The 20,046-nt window shown below is 42.1% G+C and overlaps 1 protein-coding gene across 3 annotated transcripts in view; it reads right to left on the bottom strand.

Annotated features, from left to right (window-relative positions):
- BAZ1B (bromodomain adjacent to zinc finger domain 1B) overlaps positions 1-16,732 on the bottom strand; it is a 67,727-nt gene extending 50,995 nt beyond the window's left edge. For 2 of the 3 annotated variants that reach the window (XM_079944234.1, XM_079944236.1), the window contains exons 1-3: positions 14,933-15,380; positions 5,987-6,103; positions 2,927-3,071 (exon numbers count right to left, since the gene is read on the bottom strand). In XM_079944234.1, coding sequence (XP_079800360.1) covers positions 2,927-3,071; positions 5,987-6,103; positions 14,933-15,039 — 369 coding nt within the window. In that variant the 5' untranslated portion in view covers positions 15,040-15,380. Of the gene's footprint in view, positions 1-2,926; positions 3,072-5,986; positions 6,104-14,932; positions 15,381-16,111; positions 16,168-16,654 lie in introns of those variants that run through there. The other variant, XM_079944235.1, reaches the window with a different exon arrangement.
- Between the last annotated feature and the right edge of the window lie 3,314 nt (positions 16,733-20,046).

Below are 20,046 nucleotides of genomic sequence, written 5' to 3'. Positions count from 1 at the left end.
TCACCAAAGAAAATACAAATAGAAGGATAGCAACAAGCACATAAGGTGCTCAACATTATTAGTTATCAAAAGAGTAAATACTCAAGAATAAAAACCCTAGTCAAAGTCCACTGTATTCAATAATGCCAAAGCATTTACCAAAATAGTTAGCAGTGAATGAGCAGCTCCAGATTCTTGTCAAAATTTGGCATTATTTTGACTTTTTCTTATTTACTAATCTGATGAGTATAAAATGATCTCACTACGGTTTCAGTTTGATTTCCTAGATTACTAATGAATGTAAACATCTTTTCATATGTTTATGGACACGCCTATCTCCCTAATCTCTCTCCCCCAATTCCTGGAACTCTTCCTCTTCCACCTTGCAGATGTGTGCAGAGTATCTTCCTTTTGCCACTCCATATCTGTCTCCAGTCTTCTCTGCCTTGCTCTGTGCTTAAACAGGCTGATCTTTATGAACTACATCAAAGGGCTCCCTTGCCCTCTAGATTTTGGTGAGTTCCACCCATGGGAAGCATAAGCAGAAAATCATATGGTATATTCATTCCCCTGTCTCCCTAGCAGGTTGGTTACTTCTCACTACCAAAGTACTTTTCTACAATTACATTACTCTCTCCTAGTTCCTGTATCCACTCCCTCCCCTCATTTACTTGGGGTTTAGAAGTAGTAAAGCCTCTCCACTATTGACAGCCATGAGGTACTTTAACCTTGTTAGTTTTCCTTGACCTAGATCAGACTGCTGTCTGCTGTCTGTAGTTCCTTTATTAAACTCAATTTGATTACACTATATGAATATGCCATCTGTTTCCTGCCAGGACACTGAATGATACAGTGTGTGATTAAAACCCAATGATGATTCCACAGACAATTACAAAATTTTAAAAAAGTAGCTAGGAGATACAAGGAGTCAAAGTAAATTAAAGAAAGAACAAGGACTTTGGAGCCAGATAGACACAGACTTACTGGCTATTGTTGGGCTACCTAGGCCATTCCCCTCCTCCTCTTCTCTTGCCAGCCTGTCTCTTTTGAGGCTTTATAAAAAAGGTAGTATTCACTTTCTCAGCCCCCCTGCAGCTGATGGATTATGTAAGCCATGGTCTAGGCAATAACATGTAAAGATAAAAGGGGACAGGAGGGGGACTTCCCTGGTGGTCCAGTGGGTAAGACTCTGCACTCCCAATGCAGGAGGCCCGGGTTCGATCCCTGGTCGGGGAACCAGATCCCACATGCATGCTGCCAACTAAGAGTTTGCATGCCACAACTAAGAAGCCCGCATGCCACAACAAAGGTCCTGCGTGCCGCAAATAAGACCCAGCGCAGCCAAAATAAATAAATATTTTTTTAAAAAAAGGGGGGGGGACAGGAGGAATATGCTTCTGGTAAAGATTTTCTTACTGTGCTTAGATATTTGATCACTCTGAATTGCGAGTGAGCAAACAATTGTGCTCACAGTCACAATTTCACAACCAAGAGGCAACAAAGCTAAGGACAAAACCAAACACACTGAGAAAAGCGGAGCAGAAAGGCAGAGAGACGGAGTTTAAGTCCCTGACAATATTATTCAGCCTCTATACCAAACTTGGAATTGCCTGCCTCTAAGACTTATTATGCGAGATAATCAAATGTCTTCATTGGTTAAGCCGATGCTACTCAAAATGTTGTCCCCAGAGGGTTCGTATCATCACATCCTGGAGCTTGTTAGAACTGCAAACTTTCAGGCCCTACCCTAGACCTTTTGAATCAAGCTCTCAGGGGATGGGGCCCAAGAATGTACATTCAGTAATCCTCTAAGTGATTTTATTTAGGCTAAAGTTTGAGAAGTCCAGGCCACTGTCAGTCAGCCATTTCATTACATACAGATGAAATCACTAGTACTAACTAGTACGTTATATAAACCTGAACAAGCTACTTAAACATCTGCGCCTGTTTACCACCTCACTTTTCTGTGCAGATTCTGTAAGACATTATGTAAAGCAACTAGCCCAGTATCCAGTACATACAGAAATTCAACAAATGTTAGTTCCCTTCCGCCCTGAATCTTACTTAAGTTTTCAAAGGATTATATAGGGATTGCTTTAGTGTTACGTAAACAGTTTACCTAACTACTTTAGTAAATCCTTTAGTAATAGTAATAGCTATCTTACCTATTTACTTCAGTAATAGTTATCCTTTAGTAATGGGCTGGAAAATTTAAAAATTTAAATAGAAAAACAAAACAGTCAACTCAATCACTGTTGCAGGGAAATGAAATCTTTTGCCTATAGATTCCATAGATTTGGACTAAAAATATCTAAAGGTCTTTTAAACAAAGTATGAAAAAAATGACAAAACAAACAAGGCCAATACAGCATCAAGTTATCAAAAAGGGACAAAACAGGGAAAACAACGTTGCAATGATACAGTCTAACAATTATTGTAATAGTCAACATTCCCAATAACAAACGTGGTTCTAAAATTTGGTGATTAGGGACTTCCTTGGTGGCGCAGTGGTTGGGAATCCACCTGTCAACACAGAGGACATGGGTTCGAGCCCTGGTCTGGGAGGATCCCACACACCGCGGAGCAGCTGAGCCTGTGCGCCACAACTACTGAGCCTGTGCTCTAGAGCCCACGAGCTACAACTATTGAAGCCCGTGCTCCACAGCAAGAGAAGCCACCACAATGAGAAGCCCTCGCACCACAACGAAGAGTAGCCCCCGCTCGCCGCAACTAGAGAAAGCCCGCCTGCAGCAACGAAAACCCAACACATTAAAAAAAAAAAAAAAAAAAAATTGGCGATTAAAATATTTGATATTAAGTGGACTTCAAATGTAATGTATATTTTTACTCACAAAGAAATATATTCTATAATCTATGTTGGAAGCTCCAATCCTGACATTTGGTGAGTCAAATCACATTAAAAAAATAAATAAAAATAGGCACTCACCTCAAAATCACACTCTTCTCCCACAGCATATTTGGTCATGATCTCCAACCAAGCAGTATCTACTAACTTTTCTAAGGAGGCTGTGTTATGGTGAACCATTTCCAGAACAAGTTTCTCATACCAGGCAGGGAACTCCTCCTTCAAACTAAACAAACATGTCATCATGTCATCAACTAAACAACATGTCATCACCAAGAAAATGCAGGAGAGTCTATCCGGAGAGTTACTCAGATCAATGCAAAAAGCTCTTTAGCAAATACATGCAAGGCACTGGAGAATACAAAGATTAAAACCTATGTGGTATACAGAATAAAGAAAGAACTTTTAAATAGCTTTGTCTAACTGACCTGTCCATGTTAATTTTCTCATCTATAAAATGAAAATAATAAGCACATCATTAGTAAGGTTGAACATTTTCCCATTCGTTTTTGCAGTTGACTTCCCTTTTCAGGTATGAATTCTTTATACACATCCTTTGCGCAATTTTTGGTTGGGAGACCATAACTTAATTATTATGTCTCAATCAATAAAAATGCATTCCTTCATTTAGTTCTCACAATACCTTGTGAGGGGTCTAGAATTTTCATTTTACAGATAAGAAAAATAAATCATGAATGGTTAATATGTTGGAACCATGATTTGAACTCCTTGCAAAGTGAAACAATGATGTACCACTTTTCATTTATTAAACTAGCAAAAAAGAACTTTAATTATCACACCCTGATAGGAGCAAGTGAATGGTGCAAAATAGCACACATACTCTGCCAAAAGCCCACGTTTCACCTCTTTTGGAAAGCAGTTTGACAACAGTTAGGAGAACTGTCATAGGTACACAAAGATATTCACTGCTGGATTCTTGATGACAGCAGAAAATGTGAAGCAACCTAAATGGAGAGTTGTTAGATATCCAATTCTGACCAGATAGTTTAACATATGTGTTACAGGGCAAAAGGAAGGATCAGGCATGAGAATATTCATACAGATGCAAGTAGCAGGTTTATTATCATACTACAATATTCTCAATCACTCTCTGTGCTGTTCATAACAAATGTTCCTCCAACTGCGGCTTAAAAGCTCTTATCATACTCCATTCACAATTAACCTACCAAGTTATCTGCTATTCCCCTCATGATCAATAACCTTCAAGTCTCCCTGCCTTTGTTAAGACTGTTACCTTTGTCCTCTCCCCACTGTCTTCCCTCCCAGCTTAATCACCCTTCCAACATGTCCTCAGACTTCCTTAATTCCACGAGGCCTTTCCTGGCCCCTATAAATTCACTGTCTCTTTCCATTAAGCCTCCCAGTCACTCAGGCTTAAAGCTTCATTGTCTGTGGTTATTTCTGGGGAGTGAAGTTGGACAATGATGTTCAGACTCTTTTACTAACTCTGTATTGTTTACATTCTTATAACAAGTATGCATTTCTTTTATAATCAGAAAAAAGTATTTCTACTTTGAATAAAAATTATAAAACCTCACTGTCTTTTTCAACAATTTCTCCCATTACTCCTTATATTCTATTAGCTATCAAATCACATAAAACATTCCCTACTTGTGTTCTTCAGAACTTCCCTCTGTTGTAATGGGATCTAAGGTCGAATAAGTTTAAAACCCATAAGACTAAACCAAGCTAGAGTTTCTTTACTACAGTCTTCTGAAAATCTTTAATGTGTATTATGACTTCTCAAGAACAAAGCTTGTAGTGGTTTTCCAAAATTATGACCAAACCCCCCTTTTCAGAATGTAAATCCATCTCATTCTTTCTATTCCCAATAATGCCATGATTCCCGACCCGAATACTCCTAGCTAGATTACACAGACTTCCCACCTGCCTCTTCCCTCTCTAACTCATCTTGCACACCGCTTCCAGATTAATCTTCTCAAAGCACAACCCCAATCATCAAAACTGTCATATGTGCCTCTGCTGTTCAAAAAGCATTGCTGTCCTCACACTGGTCACTGAAGTAAATACATGAATAGCTGAGACAGAGACCACATGGCCCACAAACCCTAAAATATTTACTAACTGGCACTTTACAGTAAAGGTAGGCCAACCCTGAGTCTAGTATACTAAATGGGGCATATACATAAATAACAATAATCCAAAACAGAACTATGTCAGTGACCCAAGCAAAGAAGAAACAGGCACCAGGTTAACAGACTTCACTAATTATTAATCAGTGATGGAACCATTACTAGACCCCAGGTCTCAACTGAAGGTTGTGTTCTGTTACACAGGCAAAAGAGCAGAATGGTATTAATTACTAAACTGTATGCTCTCTGCTTATATACTATCAAGAGAAGTCAATGAGAAGTCCACAGAAAAAGTTTCTACTCCGAATTTCTAAAAGAGTACTGTTTTTTTATAGTAGCTAGAAATGGAGTATAACCTTTAAAATTTGTGAATCACTATAATGTACTCCTGTAACATATAATACTGTATATCAAATATACTTAAATTAAAAAAAAACCACTAAAAAAAAAAGAGTACTGTTTTATCATCCTTAGTTTCTACTTACCTTCTGCATGCTTCTACTGCCTAAATTCTGAGTGTTTTTTTTGAGAGACTACCCAGACAAATAGGCCCTTTGAAAACAGACAGAATTTTTAAGACACCTCATTCAACCACCCCACTCAGATAAACTGTCTTCAAACTGTGTACTTATTTTTGATAGATAGCTGCTTTAAATACTATCTTAAATTTCAAATGACCACAAAATAAAGAAAACTTTCTGCTAATTTGCTGCCTCCATATTACTTCTAGATTATACCAGCTTCCTTTGCTTAGAACCACATTTCCAGAGTATTTACAAGGTAAAAGTATACAGCAAGAACACTCAAAAGCCTAGTAAATATCTAAATAAGTATACACACAACTATATATTCCACATACTGTTACTTGCAAAATGACAACAGGCAAGACACCAGTACATTATACTAACGTAATGTATTCCAATTTATGCCCCATAAATTTAAATACAAATATTGTTTTATGGTTAATATTCCCTCTTTCCTAATAACATGAAGATAGCGCTAGAAGGGCAGTGCTTCTACTACTTACAGTTCAGCAACTTCCTGTTCCTCCTCCCAGGCCTCTTTGTGTGTTAGCTGACTGCTTCCAGTACTCTTACACGTCCAAATGCGCTCACTGTATCTTTCCAAGCGGGCTTCATACTCTCTGTTAGCAGTGGCTCAGGAACACAATATTCAAGCAACAGAGACAACTAATCCACAAAATACTTACCATATATGGGAAAAAACTACAGTATACTTTCTATAATGTACAGCATAAGATAAAACTGAAATCAGAATTTTCAATTGGCAAATCCAAACAAGATGATTAACACTAAAGTATGGTTAGGACCGTCTACAACTGTGCTTTCTTCAATTCACCCAAGTTTCATTTCACAAGACTCACACAGTACTAAAGATTAGTAAGAAAAAATAAAGGCAAAATAAAATACAAGACACAAGGAATAAGAATTTAAGGTATGTGAAACTGTTACACAACTCAGATGGTCAGCAAGTTTAAGAATCAGTTCCACAGTAAGATGAGATGGCTCCAGCAGTCTCACAGGCAGTTTGGAATAACCCCGTGCATATGCTAATGATCCATTTACTAACAGCCTTCCAGTCTACCTTGGAAACACTTGTTGATTCTCTAAGGTTTAAAAAATAAGTTCCATCAAGTAGTAAAAATAATTCTGATATAGTAGTATTTATCCAGAGTTTATGTTATCTCCAATAATACCACGTCCACAAGTTGTTTACCAGTCATTATTCCGTCTTTGTGAGGGAGATGGAGGAAGACATCCTATAACTAGTGCATGTATATGGTAACTTTCCATACCATCCCAATTGTAATTCATTATCACCCAGCCATATTCAAATTCAAATGACAAGTAACTAATTTACTTTTATGCACAGCAAAAGATGTTATGCAGGAAAATAAACTTACACCACAACTAGAGAATTAGCTGCCAATCTCTGTACTTTCCAAGTGACAGTTTTTATATATAATGGTTGAAATAAAAAGTATTTAAACAGCTCCCCTTGTAATATTACCTCACAACTAAACAAATAATTCATTTTTAATATAAAAGAGATTCTTGGTTTTATAGGGTTATGATCAGTTAAAAGACAAATGACAGGGATAAATCCATAAATAATCCAGAAGTGTAGTTTTAGTCAATAGTATAAGCACCTTCTCTCACCATATCATTCTCTGGATCTGCCAAAAACAAAGCAATATGTCTCTTTTCCTCACCGGGCTGTTGCTAATATTTAAATGATTAAACAAAATAGAGCACCTGTAAAAATCAGGAGTCAGACTTCCATAGAAAGCTATGTAAATCCAATCACTGAAAACTTATAAAATCCCATAGAGAAAAGGAAATAGCATGGTTTCTACAGGGACATTATCATAACTAACTTATCAACAAAATGGATTTGTTTTCTGTTTGCCTGTTTGCACCTGGGGAGGGGAGGTAAAATAAAGAATCAGTACGTGGATTTATTTAAACATTCAAAAAGCTTAGTAACATTCTAGGGCTTCCCTGGTGGCGCAGTGGTTGAGAGTCCGCCTGCCGATGCAGGGGGCGCGGGTTCGTGCCCCAGTCCGGGAGGATCCCACATGCTGCGGAGCGGCTGGGCCCGTGGGCCATGGCCACTGGGCCTGTGGGCCATGGCCACTGGGCCTGCGCGTCCGGAGCCTGTGCTCCGCAACTGGACGGGCCGCGGCAGTGAGGGGCCCGTGTACCGCAAAAAAAAAAAAAAGCTTAGTAACATTCTAATATATCATTCAGCTACACTGAAGAAATTCACTGTGTAATCAGAGAGAATGTGAGATTAACAAATATGTCCTAAAGAGAAAACATTAAGTTTTTATTATTAGTTGTTATTTTATTCATTTATTTATTTATTTTTGCTGTGTTGGGTCTTCGTTTCTGTGCGAGGGCTTTCTCTAGCTGTGGCAAGCGGGGGCCGCTCTTCATCGCAGTGCGCGGGCCTCTCACTATCACGGTGTCTCTTGTTGCGGAGCACAGGCTCCAGACCAGCAGGCTCAGTAGTTGTGGCTCACAGGCCTAGTTGCTCGGAGCCATGTGGGATCCTCCCAGACCCGGGCTCGAACCCGTGTCCCCTGCATTAGCAGGCAGATTCTCAACCACTGCGCCACCACGGAAGCCCCTATTATTAGCTGTTAATTTAAAAAGTAGGAATAATGTGGGAATTTCCTGGTGGTCCAATGGCCGAGAGCATGGGTTCAATCCCTGGTCGGGGCACTAAGATCCTGCAAGTCACGAGGCTCTGCCCAGTGGAGGGGGGGAGTAGGAATAATGTGCCATGTGCCCAGTCCATTCTCCTTAGATCAAGACCGATATGGCCAATAACACACAGAACTGCTGTCACCTGGATGCCTCAGTAATCCCTCAAATCCAACTTCTTCTAAAACTAAACTCTTACTACTCCTCCACTCCCTCCCAAACTTGCTCTTTAACAGATACTCCCAATCTCACTGAATGGCCCTAGTGTCCAAGTTAGAAATCAGGGAATCATCCTAACCTCTTCAGTCCCTAACTGTAACCACTTAGGTGTTTCTCAATTAAGTCCTTTCTCTCCAATAAAAGAACCATTATCCAAATCCAGCTTTTGATCCTCATTTCTCATTCAGTCATAACATTTTAAAACATGTTAATTGGCCTGACTGGTAATCCTCTTCTTCTCTGGCCCTTTGTGATTCTTACACTCACAACCTTTTTTCTCAGTCTTGTTTTTAAACCCATTTCTTCCGATTTAAAAATCTCACTTGGCCTCAGGCCTCCTAAAATACAAATATGTTGTTGCAAAGGGAAAAATCCTCCGGCCCCCACAGTTCTGAAAATCATTCCACCCATCAAGATTTTATTGTGTTTTATTTTCTATGATTTTTATTATTTTAAGGGAAAAAAAGGAAGAAACTTTTTTTTCCAACTTTTTTCAAACAATATGTATTTAAATACCAAATACTGATTGATTGAGTGTGGTTTTTCAAATAATGACAGTCTCTTCTACCCTAATACAGATCTTTCGTACCCTCCTGTGAAAATCATCATCAGTATAGCATTCTCATTCTGGGTGACCTCATCCATGCCCGTAACTTCAACTACTATCTATATATGCTAACAACTTCTATCACCAGCTCAGTCTCCTCTCTCTGAACTCCAGGCCCATATATATACTAGCAACATATACATCTCCATTTGGATATACTCAGCAATTCAATATAAGAACCTCCGTAACTAAACACTTCCTATCTGTCCCCCACCACGCTTCACAGTCAAAACAAAAGAACCACTTGATCCTCTTCCATGAAACCCCACACCTCAGATTGGGACTCAAACCCAATCACATCTCAGATGGGGCTTGAACCCACAATCTCCCTGCTGAAACCACACACCTGGTCTCAGGACTAATGAAGCTCAGGTTCTTTATGCCTCAGTGCAGAAGGAATGCAGCGAGAGGCAAAGCCATAGGCAAGAAGTAGATTTATTAATATAGGATGCTTGTGAAGGATGCAAGCAGTCAGGCAAGGGAGTTTCCCCCAAGACCTAAGTGGGAAAGCAGGTTTATTTAGGGAGATACACACTCCACAGACAGAGTGTGTGGGCCCTCTCAGAAGGCGATAGGCCCTGGAATATGGGATGGTTAGTTTTTATTGCCTGGGTAATTTCACAGGCTAAGCAATAGGAAGATTACTCCAACTATTTTGAGGAAGAGGCAGGGATTTCCAGGAATTGGACCACTGCCCACTTTCTGGCCTTTTATGGTTGGCCTCAAACAGTCAGTGCGCCTGCGGGGGCGTCATTTACAATATTCTAATGTATCGCAATGAGCGTATAATGAGGCTCAAGGTCTACTGGAAGTAGATTCTTCCACCATCTCGGTTCTAACCACTTTATGTCCTCAGGGGCTGTCATTCTTTTAAGGTTGTGCCCTGCCCCCTTCCCTCCTGTCTCACAGGGTCCTCTATATCAGAGAAGAACACCACTAACCAAGTGATAACCAAAACATAACCCTTGATTCCTCCCCAATCAATCACCAAACCCTGTCAAATCTACTTAATTTCAGAAATCCATCAACTGTACTTCTCTCCACCTCAAGGGCTAGTAAATTTATTTAGACCACCATTATCTACTGCCTAGATTATTTAATTATTTAAACACCATCTAGTTGCCATTAGTCTCAAGGCTGCAGATCCATTCTCAATGCTACAGCCACATTGATCTTCCTAACCTAAAAGCCTGCTTCTTTCCTGTTCAAATTTTTCAACAGCCTCCACTAAATTTAAGGCAAAGTCCAAACTCCTCAGCCTATCTCACAAGGACCTGTGATGCAGCCCTTTTCTGTATCTCTCAACACTGCATCTCCATCCCCACTTCTTCACTCCAGCCATATGAAACTTCTTTCAGGTTTTCAAAATCGGGAATTCCCTGGTGGTCCAGTGGTTAGGACTCAGCGCTCTCACTGCCAGGGGCCCAGGTTAGAGCCCTGGTCAGGGAACTAAGATTCCACAAGCTGCCGAGTGCAGCCAAAACAAACAAAAACAGCTCACTGAGATATAACTGGCAAAATAAACTAAATTCTAACCATCCTTTGGATCTCAACTTAAAAGCAACCTTCCCCAGGAAACATTCCCTTAACCCTAAAATGTGGCAGACTGTACTATTTTTTCCAAATATCCACCTCTCTTCCCTAAGAGGATTCTACACCTCCACCCACTGCCATGTGGCTTGCAATGCCTCCTGGGAAGAGGAAAGCACATCCCCTCCCCACAAAGGCTGGGCCCTGCCACATAACTTGCTTTGACCAATAGATGTGACAGACACCACTTCCAGGAAGAAGCTTAAAAAGCTGTCATGGTTTCCTCCTGACCTTTCTGCCACTAGAAAAGGTCGCTGCAGACAGGGACTGCTCCTTCAGCCTGAAACTTGGAATAAGAAAAATGTGCGTTTCCTTTTTTTTCACCTGTTTTCTTTTTTTCAAATGTGGCCCTAGAAAAATTTTAATTACATGTGGCTCACATCACATTTCTGTTGGATAGCACTATAAACCTAACGATTACGTCTAGGAATGAATGTCCTCTGACAGCACAATTTTTAACTGACTAGTCATTCAAATTAGATTAATTTCAAAAGTCTAAAACTGAAATTTCTACAACCACCCCTAACATTAGGTAGTTTTAAGTTTACGTAACTCTGTTCTGGTTATTACTTTGATTTATGCTAAGAGAAAAGTTAAAGAAAAAATAAATGAAAGGAGAAAAAAAAAGCCCATGAGAAGGATATTCAGGGACTTCCCTGGTGGCGCAGTGGTTAAGAATCCGCCTGCTAATGCAGGGGACATGGGACCGAGCCCTGGGCTGGGAAGATCCACAGGCCATGGAGCAACTAAGCCCATGCGCCACAACTCCTGAGCCCGCGGCCTGCAACTACTGAAGCCCACACACCTAGAGTCCATGCTCCACAACAGAAACCACCGTGATGAGAAGCCCACGCACCACAACGAAGACCGAACAGAGCCCCCCCAAAATAATAATAAATTAATTTTTTACAAAAAGAAGGATGTTGAGTCAGCTGGCTCTAAATCCTATTTCAGATTTTAGGTTACCAAAATAAGTCACTCACTCTCAAATAACCGCTCAAAGCAAATGCCAATTGTGGTTTTTATGTTCCAGCGACTGCTGCACTTATAATTGCAGACAAAATGTCAAAGCAATTCTCCAAAGGTTGTGTAAGCTATAAATGATAAGTTCAAATCCTAGACTATCTCATTATGCATCTACTTTTTCAAGAGTTCAAGAGCTACTTCCTTACCACCATATGCTGCCCTTCTTTGTTCTCTTTAGCCTTGTAAGTATTGTTTCTTTCAATAAAGTACCTGATAGCCTGAAAGGAAGTGGCCCATAAAAGTATGGAGGTTAAATAAGCATAACTATAACGCTGAGAGTTCTAAGTGAGAAGACAAAGCACCAACTCAAGGTCTGCTTTTTATCCTATTTTCTCTCTTTGGACCAGTCTGTCATTAAGTTAAAAATAACTCTAATCTGATAATAACTTGTTACTTTAAAGAAATTAAATTATAAAAATCGACATAAGAGCTCAGTATTCCAACTGCCCAATAAAATCCTGTCTTGCAACTACAACTTAACCCCAGCTCTTAAAACACTCTAGGCAAATCAAGTTATTCTTGCCTAGAGCCAGAATAACTGTATATTCTAATACCCCCTCCTTATTACACCATCTAAAAGTTCTCATATTGATGCTACTAAGGTTATGAACTGTTTCTAGGCTTTAGAAACTAGGATAAAGCAATACAAAAAAAAAATTTAATCTACAGCAGGCCACTTGTAGGTTCAGTTCCTCCTTAAAATCTATCTTGACTTAAACACAGTCAGTGTAGAATTCTATTGTCAAATAATCACATCAAGAAGTGATTCCAATAAAGTTAATTTTTCAAACCAAGATCTACTGTCTTGCCAGCAGTAGTACTATCCTAGGAAGCAATGTACCATAGATTTAATGCTACAGTACAATAAACATCAACATATAACCCAGTCATTAAACGTGTGCATCATTCACAACCACTGTAAGTTTAATGAAGATGTACAATAATACCTTCAAGAACACAATGCTCACAGCTTTAGGTCAATAAAACACCATACAAATTTGCCATAGAATATACATGCAACCAAAAGGTAGGTATTAGGAGAAAATTAAAGTATGAAGTTCTATTAACACATAATTATAACTATAAATTAAGAATTGGAAATAACAATACTTCAAATGCAGCAGTTACCCAACCACATACTTGTTCTCCTCTATGAAATCACTAATAGCCTAATAAAGAAATATGCCAACCTGCCAACCACACAGTACAATTGTTTAAAAACCATCCTCAAAGTGCTTCCACTTGTAGAAATTACCAAGGGAGCAATTTTCCCCCAATATATAACACAATTTAAGAACTCCTTTGTTAAAAGGGTTCTAAATACTCATATGGGAAATTTTAAAGACGAAGAATTTTTATTAAATACATAACAGTTAAAAAGTTCCACATATCAGTTTTCAACTGTCATCATTAAAAAAAACTCCTCATATGTATCAATGTATTTCAGCGATTTCAGTAAATGATATGAAAAGGCCGGGGCTGCCAGTTCTATCTACAGCCATTTTTTACAGAGCTCAGTACCTAGTACAGACTTAGAATTTGTCTCCTCCCTATCGCAGTTTCTGATGCTCCACTAGAACCAGACCTGAAAAATCAACAACCAGTAATATTAGTGTGAATAACCATCAACTGCTCAAAAGGTGACATCTGAAAAGGATATGGCAGATTCCCAAAAGTAATTTTTTACTTCACCGATGTTTTGGAATGTTATTTAAAAAAAAAAAAAATTGGGCACTTTTAGAATAAAGTATTTGGTAGAGCTAGAGCACTTCTCCAAAACAATCCAAAAGTCCTAACAGGACATGAAAAAGAACCAGATTACCACTCCGACCCCTCCCTTAAATGCACCTTATCATACCACAAACTGACACAAACAATGGACTAACATTATTAAAAGTGAAAGAATAGCATTCCATGTTCCTCTCTTGATTTACTTTCAGGGATGAGGTACGAGGAGCACTGAATTCTACTCCTGATTCTCATCATTTACGGAGTGTGTGACCTTTAGCAAGCCAACCTCAACTGTGTGGGCCCGCTAGGCATACCCAGGCAGGAGAACCCCACTATCTCCAAGATCCATTTCAGCTCTGAGATGCTCTAGCTGCATTTCTTCAAGAGCCCTCCTACAGCATGGACTCACTTGTCAAATCCCTTTGTATGTAAACACCTAACATCCACAAACTGCACTCAAACAAGAATGAGGTTATCCCATAAAGCATTACATTAAAGGGAGGATCAAAGAAAAATGAAATCAAATGATATAGCTCACACCGGCATTTCCTTCCATACTGAAGCAAGCAAACTGAAACTACTAAGAAATCAAGTCCTTCCAAAGGGAAAGGGGTGATACAACTAAAGAATACATTACCCTTCACTCTTGAAGCTTTCTGTACACTAAAGAAAGCTTGATTCAGAAAACTTTTTTACACTTAAGCTTCAAAACGGACGCATCTGGCATCCATAAAAAAAGTAAATAAGAGTCGTACAACTTTCAACTAAAAGAGTAATAAGCTTGTGCAAGAAACCTTAAGCAATGATCAGAAGAAAGGGTGCTCCTCATTTAAAACATCAGCCTCGTGTTTCTAAAATACAACATAAAAACTTTAAGCGTGTCTTTTTGAAAGGTTGTTAAAAGACAAATACTGATCTCCTATACATCGTCAAAATTCCAAATCTGTGCATGCCCAGGGAAGGAAGGCATCCGCTCCTCCAAGGTAACTTTTTTACTGCCTCTTCTCTAAGTCTGGACATTCATTCTTGGTTTTGTGCCTCACAATCCTGTCAGTTCATCCATCACCAGCCTAAACTCCACTCGGGAGAAGCAAAACACAAATGTCCCCGCAGAGATCCGGGAAGACGCAGTCGCGACTTGTACAACCCAGATCACGAGGCCGCTCAAGTACAATTTCCAAAACTTAAGTGGAAGGCTTAATTTATAAAGAAAAAAGCAGCAGCAAAGGAAACCCCGCTCAACCCTCGGTACTTACGGCCTAAAGCCAACCTCCTGGGGCGGGGGCGGGGGGGGGGGGGGGCGGGATAGAGGGTCGTTCATCTACAGCGAGGCCCGGTGACAAAGTGCGGGTCAGAGGAAAGGATGGAGGGCGCAGGGCTCCGGGGCGGCCTGAGCCGGGCCGGCCCGCCCGCCCACCCCCCCGGAACGGCGGGCCTGGGGCTCGAGCTCGGGGTGCTGGCCCGCCAGCGCTGGGCGCGCTGACAGCTGCCACCGGCGCGGGGCTGCGCGGCCCACCCCGCCCCACCCCACCCCGCGAGCGGCCTGGCCGGCGCGACTGGAAAAGGATACTCCCGGGTGCGGAAGGCCTCCTGAGTGTGCGCGATGGTGAAGAGCGGCTCCTCGCCGGGAAGCGGCTTCACCAGCGGGAAGGGCTTGCGGCCCAGGAGCGGCGCCATCGCGGCGGCGGCAGCGGCGGGGAAGGCGGCTGCTCCTCAGCGCGCCCGCGGCGTAACACTAGGCCCCGCGGCCCGGAGCGAGCGCCTGGCTCCCGGGGGTGGGGTGGGGGAGGGGAGGGGTGAGAGGGCGGCGCGAACTCGGCTCCTTCACTGCTGGCGCCGCCGCGCTAGGGCCATGGAGAGGGACGCAAGGGCACAGAACTCCCACGCACAATGCCGCGCCGCCCCGAAGCCTCCGGCCAACCTTCGCTACGGGTCCCCGCGTTCGGCAGTCACGACTCGTCCTCAGCTGCACCGGAGGAAATTATTGAAAAATGGCGGGAGATTCCCCTCCTCCCCCCGGTCCGGCCAGCGCACACACTAACATGCTCCCCTGTGGCGCCGGTGGCGAATGCTCCAATAGGCGGAGAGCTGGTCAGCACCCAGCGTTTATTGGCTCACAGGAGCTGCCGCTCTGCGATTGGGTCCCTCCCCCTTCCCGGGCCGCCTAGTTGGGTTGCAGCGCACTAGAGGGCAGTATGAAGAGGTGAAAGGTCACGTTATGTAAGCGCCAGTGACAGGAGCGGGCCTCCAGCGGCGGAGTTGAAAGTGGGGGACAGCGGGGGACCGAAAGGCCGAGAATTCAAAGAGGTCAGGCCAGGGAAGCCCTCTAACATACACAGACACTACGCCATCTGTCACCGAAGGCGACACCGACATCCGGGCACCACTGTCCGTGTGGTGCGCCGGAGGGGGGAGGGGGAGCGCGCGGCCAGGGGCTTTGTCTTTTCACTTGGGCTCCGCCCCCTTCTTAAAGGCACCGCTCTCGGCCACGCCCGGAGGTGCGCGGGTGGGGCGGATGGGAGGAGGGCTTGGCGGGAAGTAACCTCCAGACCTTACCTCAGCAAAGGTTCTACGAGGGGTAACTTGAGCCCCAGCCTTGCTCCCCCCAAAGTTACCTGCTTCTAGACTAGAGTGTGGTTGAGATCTGGATATTAGTATAATGCTTGCTTCTAGGGGCTTGCTGGAAAGGATAAAACAGAATCTTCTTTGGAAAAATATATTAAACGACATGTCTATTAAAAATACATACCTTCATTCAAATAGTCTTTACTAGCACCTATAATGTTCAGGGCCCTGCGTTGGGTGCTACAGGGGAAAAAAATGAGACTTGAAAAAATGAGAGACAAATAATCACAGTTCTGTGTGATGAATGCTGTACAAAGTGCGCAGTAAGAAAACAGCAATAATTGTGCCTGGAGAGTGAGAACATTTGAGCTACTTCTCCAAGCACACTACACCCACATAGTCCAAAATCTGCTTGGCTATCCAGTACAGTCAGAAACACACTTATTAATCATTCATCCCTGGTTAAATTGTCACCCTTGGTTCAAAAATCTTCAGTGGGCTTCCCTGGTGGCGCAGTGGTTGAGAGTCCGCCTGCCGATGAAGGGGACACGGGTTTGTGCCCCGGTCCGGGAAGATCCCACATGCCGCGGAGCGGCTGGGCCCGTGAGCCATGGCCGCTGAGCCTGCGCATCCGGAGCCTGTGCTCCGCAACGGGAGAGGCCACAACAGTGAGAGGCCCGCGTACCGAAAAAAAAACAAAAAAAAATCTTCAGTGCCCAGAACATACCTTCCCAGCCTGGTCTTCGACAGGGCTAGACTGCTAGATATCCCTGAATGGCAGCATGCCAATGCCAGACCGTTTTCTCCTTTTCTTCTCACCTTGAAGTGAGAAGGATACCCCCCCCACCCACGTAAAAGGTAAGTTCTAGGTGTCAACTGGAAAAAAAAAAAAGCACAACCTAAAAGTTGAGAATTATGTTTTATTTGGCAGACAAAACCGAGGATTTAAGTCCAGGACACAACATCTCAGATAGCTCTGAGAGACTGCTTGGAAGAGGTAAGGGAGGAGCCAGGATACATAGGAGTTTTTGCAACAAAGACCAGGTAGTAGTCAGAATATCGAAAGATTACTGTTAAAGAAAACCAGATATCTCAAGTTAAGAGATTTATTGCTTTTCTATGTATGGGAAGATGCAAAAGTCAGGGCTCACTGAAATCATTCCTTTGATATACACCTCAGCTATCTGGGGCCAGTATCCTGTGCTTTCTCTTCCTGAGTTTGGGGGTCGGCGGGGGGCGGGGGGCACTGCTAGATGGCGGGCATCCTGTTTCTATCCTGAGTTCCCTCATGGCTCAGCTGTAAGGTGATGGCTTGTTGCCTGCAACATCCTTTGTTTACTGATGTGGCAGGCAACATTTTTGTTTTCCATTGATATAGGTCAGACGCCATCTCTATGAAGCCCCTTCTGATCACCTAGCAGAGAAGGGAGCTCTTCTTCCTTCAGTAGCAATTTCCTCTAAGAGGATTAGGAGAAACCTCAGAGGATGTGGCATCTGAGTTGATTGTGAAGAGGCAAGTAGCCCACTCCACTAGGCAGAGGAAATGAGGGACGAACCTTCTAGGCAGAGGGAGCAGCAGAGCAGACTTGGTAAATTCAGGACAATGTGCCTAAAACATAGGGATTTTTCAGGCAGAAAGTATCAAGAGATGAGAGTGGCAGAGGAAGTCATCATCCTGGCCAAAGCGTGTGAGGGTTGAATTGAAGCGACTCTATAGGAGGGAACTGCAGTAGTTTGTGGCACTGGTGGCAAGGGCCTCAAATGTGTAGCAAGATCAGTGGAGACAGGTGGCCAGATTTGAGGCACAGACTAAGTGGCTAATGGGATGGACACTTGCAGAGCTAGATAACTAACAGCAGACTACACACAGAATAAGAACTCCAAAAACATCCAAAAAACAAATTTTGGAAACTTTTGATATTTAAAAAAACGCATCTAATTGCACATGAGAATGGTCACCATAGTCATTTCAGTGTTTGGGGCTGCTGTGGACTGGAATCCAGCCCCTGGTGGTGATAAAGCGGAGATCTAAAATGGGAGACTCAGTGATGGACTCAGTTTCAGCCATAAGAACCGGAGACCGGTACCCTGGAGAGCCATCCAGAACACAGCTGGAAATCCTGCAGACCGAAGTGGAAGCTAGAAGTGGGGCTTTGTGAATACAGCCTAGTAGCTGGAGTCCCAAGAAAAGGAGCTAAGAAGTGTCTCTCCAAACAAAGAATAGTGTTTACCTTGGAGAGATGGAGTTATGGTTGGTTTTATTTTCTTCGTTATCTTTTTGTATATTTTTCCATTTGTTTTTCTATAGTGATTATATTTTCATTTTAAAATAGAAAAAAATAATAAACTTTAATGTGACTATTGCTTGGTGGTTGTCCTCCATTTCTTTCTATGGCTCCAATTTACAAACAATGGAGCTAACTGACACAAGATTTTTTAACACCCCTCTTCCACTGATGCACACCGAAACCCTTGATTAGACAGTTTCAGCTTGTCATTTTTTTTTTTTTTTTGACTGCACCATGTGGATAGGGGGGATCTTAGTTCTCTGACCAGGGATCTAACCCGTGCCCCCTGCAGTGGAAGCATGGAGTCCTAACCGCTGGACCGCCAGGGAATTCCCTACAGTTTCAGTTTCTGGCTGGTATTTTCCGGCCTGTCCTGTTGGTTCCTAAACCTCAAAACATCCCAAATCTGCAGTCTGTGATCTCTGTTCCCTCCATCACCTGCTCTGTGTGGGTGTTTTTTATTTCTATTAATGGCCCCACCTTCCTCACAACCTCACAGGCTCTGCCTTGACCTCTCTTGAGCTCCACAGCCATAGAGTCAATCAGATGACAGCAATTCTGCCTGCCTAAAATCGTGAACCATCCCCTTCCTGCCATCCCCACTGCATCCTACTTCAATTATTTCTGGCCAAAACTACTACTGTAATGACTTTCTTCTTTAAAAATGTTTTAAACTACATTAAAATTATGTCTTTTTTCATGGTAAAATGGACATGGTTCCAAAAAGGAAACATATAGATGGAGTTAAGAAAACAAATAGTTCTACAAAAAGCCCTGCAGTGCTCTCCCCCATCCACTTCCTGCTTCCCCCAGGCACCCATTTTCAATACATTAAGCTGTTTCCTCTGGTATTTACCTCCCTATTTCTAAATAACATATATATTGCTGTTTTCTTTAGTTTTTCAGTTTTAATATTAGCTGTTGACTTTCGTCAGTGGAAGATGAGAACTTAGCCCTCTTATATCCCCCAGAAACACCATACATGTATACAAGCATATATAATTATGTTGCAATAGTTCAATCAATAGTCAGTGTATAACTTATGATTATGAATTATTCACAAATGATCCACATGGTGAACTGATTGCATTTCCTTTCTTCTTTTGTTTCCCCTGGTTTGCCTCATGTATTTTACTTTGTTTTCCATATACCTATCGCTGTTCTATCCTCAAACTCACAGAACTGTAAGTCTCCTCTTGATAAGTGCAAACATATCTGGATAAGGTTGGCAGGGTCCTTCCAACTTGTCCCCCTGCCTCCCTCTCTTTCCTCTCCATGGCATCTTGCTATGTCACTCCCCTGTTCTTGGCTTCTAATGGTTGGCTTCCTAAAGCCAACAGAGTAAAACCAAACTCTCTTGACGTGACCTTCAAGGCCCTCCACAATCTGTCCTGTGTTTCTGTTTCTTCCCTCAGACTCCTTCCTCTTCAGCAAAACTAGGTTTATCTAGGTTTCTTAATACTATTCCCCACTAAAAGGATCCTCTATTTGATTCTTTTCCAAAATCTGCCTGGTCACTTTTTATGGTCTCTTGGTCATTATACTTTCAATAGCTTCCTTTGTTTAAACAAATTAAGACATACTTCATGTACCACATATGATTCTAGTATCTGTGACATTAAAGTTTTTTAGTACCTGTTAAATTTTTAAGAAAAAAACAACTAAAGATGACGAAAAAACCAACTAGAGATGACAAAAAAAAAAGGCAACAGAATTAACTGGGATTCTAGTTTCATCCATGACACCTGGAGCCCCTAAGAGAAATGAGAGGAATCGCTTTAGGGAATATGGAAATGAAATTTTTTTTTAATATTTATTTTAGTTGCACCAG

Source organism: Stenella coeruleoalba (assembly GCF_951394435.1).
Source record: "Stenella coeruleoalba genome assembly, chromosome: 15".
Lineage (NCBI taxonomy): Eukaryota > Metazoa > Chordata > Mammalia > Artiodactyla > Delphinidae > Stenella > Stenella coeruleoalba.
This window is presented reverse-complemented; position numbering and strand designations above follow the sequence as displayed.